This window comes from Elephantulus edwardii, unplaced genomic scaffold, assembly GCF_000299155.1.
Source record: "Elephantulus edwardii isolate Elephantulus edwardi_28Jun2011 unplaced genomic scaffold, EleEdw1.0 scaffold00015, whole genome shotgun sequence".
NCBI lineage: Eukaryota > Metazoa > Chordata > Mammalia > Macroscelidea > Macroscelididae > Elephantulus > Elephantulus edwardii.
This window is the reverse complement of record NW_006399765.1, coordinates 6,414,951-6,424,665: the sequence shown is the minus strand read 5'-3', so window position 1 is coordinate 6,424,665 and position 9,715 is coordinate 6,414,951. Positions and strand designations below refer to the sequence as shown.

Sequence of the window (9,715 nt, the reverse complement as noted above, 5' to 3'; positions counted from 1 at the left end):
ATGGCTGCCCCACCGCAGCTACAGGCCCTGCTTCTGGCTGTCAACACATTGCTGCGCAAGCGCCGATACCACGCTGCGTTGGCCTTGGTCAAGGGTTTCCGGAACGGGCTCGTGTGAGTTGGGTACATGGGATCGGGCTAGGGGGGTGAGAGACAGGTCTAGTACTGGACGGAAGTGCAGGTTCGAGGCCCCTAGCTTTCAGGTAGGATGCCATTTAGTAGTCCTTGCGTCTCCATCATCTGCGCAATGAACTCTGGATTTGGGGAGGAGAGCCTTCTCAGCTTTGAGCCATCTCCCGCGACGCTGTTTTTAGGATCCTCCTTGCTCGACAACCTAAACTTCTTGCTTTGACTCCTTCCTCTGATAGTCTTTTTCCTCTGAATCCAGTTCACCTCTATCACTCCTGTTCTTTCTCTCTGTGTGCCCTTGTGTTTTCTTGGCCTCAGTGGCCCCGTCTGCACCATGGGAACCAACTGTCCTATCTGTGATCTATTTTTCTGCTCCAGTGGGCTCACATCCAGAATCTCACTTCAGAGATAAGTTTTCCTTTGGCACAGAGGACTCCCTTGAACTTGAATCTTAGAAGTGATTCTGGATGTAAGATAAACTGCAAATTTCTACTTAGTAAAATTATCATTTCTGGAAAGAATCTCAGGGGTCATTTAATCTGACTAGTGACTTCTGACACAGTGCAGGAATCTTTCAAAGAACAGGTATTTGAAACCATGCATAATCAGCTTCCAGTGTAGTCAATTCTGATATAAAGCAGCCCTGTAAAACAAAATTCCAAGCCTGTAATTCATAAAAGCAAACTAACTCATCTTTCTCCTGTGTAATGTGTTTGTGGAGTGGAACTACTAACCTTTTGGTTAGGAGTGAAATGCTTTAACCACAGTGCCACCAGAGCTACCATATTGATAATCTACCCATGTGCCTGGTGCTGGGGACACAGCAGAGAATGGGAGTGTCATCCTAGTGATGGCATGACACAGTGGAGAGGAGGTGGAGTCTGGAGCTAAACTGCCTTGCTTTGAATTCTGATGACCACTTACCGCTCTTTCTGTGTGATCTAAGTCAAGTAAGTCACTTAGCCTCACTGAGCTCTAATTCCTCTAGAATGAGGATGATAATAGTGCTTATACTACAAAGAGCTGAGTCAATATAACAAAATGCAACTCTTGATATATAATTGTTAGTTGCCACCCAGTGAGCTCCAGCTCACGGTAACTTGATGTGTAACAGAACAAACTATTACTCTAGATGATGCTATTATTTTATCCACATAGGTAACTACCTGGCTTACTCCTTCACCTTTTTCAGGCCTCTTCTCAAGTGTCACCCCTTCAGTAAGGTCATCCCCACCTTCTTCCCTGCTTTATTGTTCTCCATAGTGCTAATCTACTTGTATATCTCATTTCTATTCCTCTCACTAAGATGTGAGCTCCACAAGGACAGAAATTTTTTTATGCTTTGATCTTTGGTATAATTCTTACCACCCACTACATATTACACTCTCAACAAATATTTACTGAGTGAATAAACTGATGCAAGGTAGATCTTATCATTGCCCCCATTTTCCAAATAAGAAGATTGAGTCTTAACGGGATAAACTCAATGCCCCTTGGACACATTGCTTGAGCAGAGTTGAAGCCAGGATAGAAACCCAGGTATGCCAGTCCCCAGTGCCAAGCTCTTGGCTTCCATGGACACTGGGAGTTATGTAGATGCTAGTTCCTGCTGCATCTTGTCAGGTTATATTGGCCACACCTTGGTGTAACCAGGGTGTGATGGATCCTGGGATAGCATCGCATCAGTGATTCCTTTTCCGAGACTTTCTTGGGACAAACAAAATTAAGCAGGAGCCACATAGGCTCTGATATCTAAACAAGCATTGCCCAATGCTGATTTTGTACACCTGTCCTTTTTTTAAAAAAAAATTTTTTTTATTATTATTTTTGTGTGAGTGTACCATCAAATCAGATCTGACTGGTACAGGAGGAGATTGTCCCTCCTTTTCCCGGCAGAGCATCTGGTGGATTCGAACCGTGTGCCTCTGGGATTGTAGTTGCAGCTCCTTGCCACTAGGCCACCAGAGCTCCCCTGTACACCTGTCCTTAACCCAAGGCTTCCTGTGACCTCAAAAGACTTTTCCTCATTGAAACAGATGAAGAAGAGAACTGTTTAAAAGGGACATATGAGTGGGTATTCTTGTCATTACAGAAGTCCAGAGTGAAGGCTGCATCATGGAGTGGACTTTGGGGAAGGGACTGCATAACAATGAAAGAGTTTTTCTTTTTCTTTTCAAGGAGAAGAGTGAACGGGGGAGTGGGGTGGGGGTGGGGGGGGAGGGAGAAAGGTACAACAATGAATGACTGGAAACCCTAAGTCACTGTAAACTTTCCTTAAAATTAATTTTTTTTTAAAGACTTTTCCTAGCCACGATAGGCACCAGTTGGGGTCAAACCCTGAATTTAACTCCAAGTTTCCTCATTTAATAGCTGAGTAACCTTGAACAAAGTCCTTCGTTTCTTATTTTATCATCTGTAAAATAGACTAAATGCTGGGATACTGAGGCTGTGATTGCAGTATGATTAGAGATAAGGCCACATGGTTACATGTTCAAGAAGAATGATAGATTCCCATGGCAGTTTCAGGTGATCAGTGAAAACTTCATTGTGGAGGTGATAGAGATGTTTTGAAGGCTGAATTAGAATTTTCCATAAGGAAAAGAGCATCCCAGGACAACTGAAATGTTAGAATTTTGTAAAATTTCAATCATTTTTTAAAAATGTTACTATTCTGTGTGTGTGTACGGTCAAATCAGATCTGACTGGTACAGGAGGAGATTGTCCCTCCTTCTCCAGCCTTTCAATCACTTTTAAAGGTGGAAGGACAGCATAAGAGAGGAAAACCCTTAGTGAGATGGATTGACTTAGTGACTGGAGTAATGGGGGTAAGGTGTGTCAGAGACAATGAAATTGACTCAAGATAGAGCAGGGTTCAGAGCTGTTGTACATAAGGTTACTGTGAGTCGGATTCAACTCGAAGGCACATACCAAGTATTTTAATATGCATTTCTAATAAATAAGACTGCTTTTCTATCTGATCAAATTATGATTACATTTAATAAATAATCTGTAATATTGACTACTGTTTAATCAGTAGTCAAATTTTCCCAGTTTCCCCCAAAATGTCCTCTATAATTCATTGTTTCCAGGAAGGGGGTTCCCCTAAGACATCACATTGCCATTATTATTAGGTGCCATCAAGTCAAGTACTACTCTTAGTGACCCTATAGATATAGATCTGAACCCTGTCCTATCCTGTGCCAACCTCACAGGTCCACCTGACTCTCCTTTGCTGACCCTCCACCTTTCCAAGCATGATGTCCCCCCATTAAGTTCTTTTTTAATCTAGAACATCCCTTTTATTCAGGACAGAGAATAATTTTGTGGATGGGAGAATAAGTTGGAAGGATGCTTAGGAGATGGAGCTGGGATGCCATTTAGTTTGTGTCAGGGATGTAAGTGAGGATCTTTTCCACTCTGGTGAGCTGGAGGAAGGCTGAGGGTCTGTGTAGGAGAAAGTTACAGTACTTTGGAGGAGAGGAAGAAGAACCTGCCAGAGCTGGGCTGGGGTCATAGCTCTCCTATCCATCTCCAAATAGGAGAAAAGACAGAGGATCCAACCTGGCCTCTGCAACTTGTAAACATTCTTAATGGCTCCGATTTTGTGCATTTGTTTGTTTTCAAATTGAGTTGCACATTCACAAAAGGCAACAGAAGTTAGACAATAAAATGTTATACCCACCCTTAACCCCCACAAGGCAGCTCTCTGTCCAATCTTGGTGTCTCATATGCAAACAAATAACATGTCTCTAACTGACTCACAGCTGGCCCTCCAGTGGGTTTTTTGGAGGCTGTAGATCAAATGGGAGGAGATTGCCCATCTTTCTCTCAGAAGAGCTGGTGGATTCAGAATGTCAGAGAGGCACACAGAGCCTTGGAGTTAGCAGCTAAACTTCCTGTCAGCTACCAGAGCACCCTCATACTCTCCCTAACACCTCTACAAAGTTACTTTCAGATTATTTGAGATTTATAGAAGACTTTACCCCTTGAAACAGCTGTTACCTTGCTGCACACTCTGTCGTGCACCTTGCTCAGTCATCTGATTGAACACACCGCTCCACATCAATGTGCACAGAGCCGCCTCTCTCCTTTTATGACTGCGCGGTGCTTCACTAAATGGCAGAACCATTATTTCTGTACTCAGTAGCCCCCTGGTGAACACACACTTACTGTTATTACAAGCAACCTGTTACATTGATTTGAGTGACAAAGATAGTGTTCATATGAATGTGGTTTGTGACTGGTGTGTCTCAAACCCACCACCATTGAGGTGATTCCAACTCAAAGTGACCCAATAGGCCAGTGTACACTTGCCCCACAGGGTTTACAAGGCTGTAAATCTTTGAGAACAGACTGTGTTATCACTCTCTTAAGGAAAGACTAGTGTATTCAAACCACTGACCTTTAACCCACTCTGCCACCAGGGCTGCTCCTGGTGTCTCATGGAGGCTGTCAAGGATTTTTTTTTCCTAATTCGATTCCCATTTAACAATTGTTATACAAAGTGTTCTCTACTGCTGGTTACCATTTTCACAGTGTCAGGATTCTCATTATTTTCATTGTGTTTGTTCTGTTACCCTTGATCTGGCCTCCTTGCACCCCACTTGTCTTCTTTACTTTTGGGTAAATATTAACCTTTAGGTCACATATAGTTGTTTACTCACAGATAATATTGCTTATTCTGTTTGTTATTTGGTTGAAAAATGTCCAACAAGAATAGCTTCAGTTCTAAGTGCAAAGGCAATTTTATTAGATTTTTTTGCAGTTTTGTAATGTTATTTGATAATCAGCTTTTGCTTTTCATCCATACTGGTTATAGATTTTTAAAATATCACAGGTACCTAGGTAACCGGTGAATACAGTTTGTTTGGGGAATCTTCATTCTCATTACATTTTCTGGACAACATTTCTATTCCTTTGGCCCAGATGGTTTTGCTGAGCCTGGTGTCAATGCAAACATTTGGTGTTTCCATCTCCTTCATAGCCAATTTCTGGATCTCTTCCCCCCCTTTTTTATATATAGTAATGTTTCATTTTATTTTTTAAATTATTGTTTGGGGTTTTTTCCCACATTTGTATTTCTTACAATCATTCACATATATTGTGTCCCTGTGTCCCATAAAATGAACCTCCATTGATCCATATCCTCCATTACCCCATCTTTTCAGATCCCCATTTGATCTTCCCTAATTCCTTTTCCCCAGCCCTCCATCCATGAAACTCTGATTCCCATCCACTCAGCTCCCCTTCCCCTCTCTTTCTGTCTTTGCATATCCATATACACATTACTGGTTATCCTTTTGTTTGTTTGTTGAGTTTTAAATTTTTTTAAAAAATTTGTATACATTGTATTTCACACTTCCTTTATTGACATTGTTTTCTACAATTATTCTCATACATTGTGTTTTATAAAGTGAATCACCATTGAACTATGCCCACTATTACCCTATTGTTTCAGATCCTCACATTACCCTGCTCCCTCAACCCACCAAATTATGTGACCCTGTGATTCTCCCCACCCATCCTCACCCCTCTGCACCTGCCCTTTCTCCCTTTGGACCTCTATACATGTTTTACTAGTTATCCTTCTGGTTTTACAATAATGGTCTTATGCAGTATTTTTCCTTATGTGCCTGAGTTAGTTCTCTCACTATAATGCTCTCTAGCCTCTCCAATGTTACATAATATTTTCTAAAATCTTTGCTCCTGAGTGTTGTATAGTATTCCATCATGTGAATATACAGTTTCTCATTCCATACATTTGTTGATGTTTCTATTATTTTGATGTTGTGAATAATGTTACTATGAACATTGGTGTACAAATCTCTATTTGTGTCTCAGTTTTCTTTTCCTTGGGATATTTTCCTACCAGTGGAATAGCTGGGTCTTAGGGAATCTCTATGTTCAGCTTTTTGAGGAAATGCCAAACTGCCTTGCAAAATGGTTGTACCATTTTACAATCCCATCAACATTGTATGTAAGTTCAAATCTTTCTATACCCTCTCCAACATGTATTGCTTCCTTTCCTGTTAAACTTTGCTACTGCAATTGGAGTGAGATGATATCTCATCGTGGTTTTTTAATTTTCATCTTTCTTAATTGCCAATGATTTTGCGCTTTTTTTTCATCTATCTTTTGGCCATCTGAATGTCTGTGAAAAGTCTTTCCATATCTTTTGCCCATTTTGTAATTTAGCTATCATTCTCTTTCTTTTGGAGGCCCTGTGAAACTTTAGTTCTGAGACCTTATCTGAAATGGCATTACCAAATGTTTTTTCTCAGCCAGTAAGTTTTCTTCACCCTTTTGGAAAAAGATTTGATGCACAGAGGGACTTAATATCCAGGAGCTCCCATTGATCGATGTTTTCCTCACCTGGCTGTGCAGATTTCCAGATCCGCTTAAGTGCCCAAGGGGCTTGCTTCCTAAAGCCACTCCATGGATGGCTTACAAATGTTGATGGTGTACTCTCTGGTCACCACTTTACTGATGGCAGAATGACCCTTCTTCTTTTCATCACCCTTCTTTGTAGTAGCCATAGCAGGTGGGAACAGTCTTTCTAAGGTTATTTTAGAACAATGGTCTCAGAGATTCCTCAGCTCTCTGTAAACTCCGTGTGTCTGGCCTTTTTTAAGGGATTTGAATTTTGTTCTGTGTCCTTCTATTGCCAAAGCTTTTTAGATACTAGTAAAACCAGGTTTGGGTTGTCATTTTTAGGTGCAGTCAAATGGAGTATGAGTCATAGTGACCCTATAAGCAACAGATCTCTGATAGCATTGTGCATTACATGTTGCACTGCTACCCAAAAGGTCATCAGTTTCAATCCACCAGCTACTCCACAGGGGGAAAGAGGGGCAGACTTCTATAAAAATAACAGGGTGGAGATGAGTCAGAAGGAACACTATGGCAGGGGGGATTAATGGTTAATTGTAGTGTAGTGGGTCTCCTAGGCTTTTGCCTTTCTCCACTTGGCTGGGTGGGAATATGCAAATATGGTGTTAATCTATCCACTAGGGAATTGGACAGTTTAGCCACATGAACCACAGCCTGCACTAACTGGAGACCAGATGTAGTTGGTGGCTCAATACCTCCACTAGCTGCTGTGACTGGGATCACAATAGAAGGTCCCTGATAGAGTGGAAGGAAAAGGTAGAGCAAAATTCTGACTCATAATAAAAGACTAGATTTACTGGTCTGATAGGGACTGTTAGAAACTCCCAAGACTATGGCCCTCTGACTTAGAAGCCATTCCCAGAGTCATTACCTTCCAGCCACAAAAAAAGACAGGCCTATAAAGTGAGCAGTCACAACCAGGAGGAAACTACTTCACATAGCAATCATCTCTGCAAGACCCTAAATGGTAGCCTTTCTCTAAAATGGTTAAGAAGGCAGAAAGGAACAGGGAAAAAAGGAAACAGGTACTTCAGCATCAAGATTGCAGCACAGAGCAATCTGCACATGAATTGTAGGGTGGGAAAAGAATTTACTCTGTAAACTTTCACCTAGATAGCAATAAAATATTTTTTTTAAACCTGAAAGAAATAAAAAGGAATTAATAAAAGGGCTTAAGGGAGGAAAAAAAAAAAGAAAGACTTAAGGGAAGAAAGCAAAGTGAATGTAATTTTGTCCACATAATCCCCAGATGCTCGAGGTGGGAACAAGAGATTGGAATTTTAAGAAGGGGCATTTTTTTTTTTACTTTAAGGTTTTTATTTTAATTTTTAAAGCAGTACTTCATCATTGAATGTAGTTCATACATCTCATACTTTTGGAAGTACAGAAAAGTTAAAAAATGGTCACAAATTCTTGTATTCCTCCAGCCCATGGGACATTACTAATAATATTGTGGCATATTTCCTTTCAGCATTCTTTTTTCTAAGTGCATTTTCACTGGAAAGGAAAACTAAACTTATATATAACACTTGGGGAAATGTACATTTTGAATAGGTGGAAGGAAGTATAATATTACTTAATAACTCTTAAGGAAATTATTAGTTTTAAGATGGGCCATACCAAGATAGAACCTTAAGTACCTCAAGAGTAATTAAGAACTGTTCTGGAATCAGTCTGTCAACAGCCATTTATTTGAGCACATACTACATGTCAAGTATTTTGCAAGGTCCTGGACAGACTGCCTAGAATAAGCTAGGCATAGTTCCTGTCCTCCCAGAGTCCAGTGGAAGAGAAGGAATTTTAACAGAATCCTTAATTACAGTTAGCTGGGTTATTAACTGGGAATGTCAGGTACTGCTGAGAAGTTTGGGGATTTGTGAAAAGAAAAATATTGTCCTAACCTGGGCCAGGGAAGCCCTTGCAGGAGAATAGTGGAGACTGACAGGGTAAGAAAGGGTGGCTCCATGAGAGGGTCAGGGAGAGTATTCCAGGCTGAGGGAGCAGGCAGAGAAGATGTATGTTAGAAGAATTCTAGAAGCATCTGTGTGGCTGGTGCCAGAGAAGAAGGGCCCAAGAAGAAGTAGAAGTGAGCAGGGATGTGTAAAACAGTACAGCCAACCTGGGGACAGAGCCAACTCCAGCCTCCACTGACTCCACAAGCGGGAAGGGTCCCCATCCACAGCACCCACTGAATTTATTCTTATGAGATCAGATATGCCACTCCACTCCTGCACCTTCCTCTATCAATTCTAAAATCTAGTATCCCTCCCAAGGCTCTCACTGCTGTACCTCTGGATGTGCTAATCCACTGTGATGGCAGAATTCACATGCTATACTTGTAATTATGGGGTTTACTATAGAAGTTAACAGGTTATAGTTCAGATTGGAAATATGATACAATTCTTCAGTAAGGGCATCTTTCCAGATGTGCTTATAGGTCCTTTGACTCTCAGCCTCGAGGTTCAGGGTTAGTGTTTCAAAACTCTTTCTTTCAGTCCTGCCAAATATGGTGAAGGCCTTCAGCTCTGGCTTCGTCAGGCGGCAGTTCCAGGTTAGCTCTATTTCTGGTTCTTCACCACCTTAACTGCTGCTGTTGCTGCTGCTGCTGCTCTGATCTAGGCCTTGGTTTGACTCTAGCAGGAAGCTCTCTGGTCCAAACAATGTGCTCTCCTGTTCTTTCTTGCTGATGGTGAGATTCCCATTTTCTGCTCCTGAGCTTGTTCAATTCAAGCCTTGCGGAATGGCAAGAGTGACCAATTCCTTGTTGTTGTTGTGATGTGCAACAGCCCTAAACCCTACTCTATCCTGTGCCACTCTTAGTGTCTCTGACACACCTACCCTCATTACTCCAGTCACTGAGTCAATCCATCTCATCGAAGATCTTCACCATCCCAAGTATGACGTCCCTCTCCAAGGACTGGTCCCTCCTTGCAACATGTCCAAAATATGTTGTTGTTGTTGTTAGGTGTCATAAACTCCACTACAACTCATTGCAACCCTATATGAACAACCGAGATCTGAACCTTGTCCTATCCCATGTCATCCTCAGCATCTCTGATATACCCCATTGTTACAGTCACAGTGTCAGTCTATCTTGTTGAGTCTCTGACCCTCCACCTTTCCCAGCATGCTATCTTATTCCAGCGACTGGCCCCATCCAGACAACATGTCCAAAGTATGTGAGATAGTTTCTCTGT

The 9,715-nt window shown here is 41.6% G+C and overlaps 1 protein-coding gene across 1 annotated transcript in view; it reads left to right on the top strand.

Annotated features, from left to right (window-relative positions):
- The window catches only part of PXMP4 (peroxisomal membrane protein 4, 24kDa), a 24,561-nt gene continuing 14,846 nt past the window's right edge, over positions 1 to 9,715 (top strand). The window contains exon 1 of the mRNA XM_006881450.1: positions 1 to 113. Coding sequence (XP_006881512.1) covers positions 1 to 113 — 113 coding nt within the window. The remainder of the gene's footprint in view (positions 114 to 9,715) is intronic.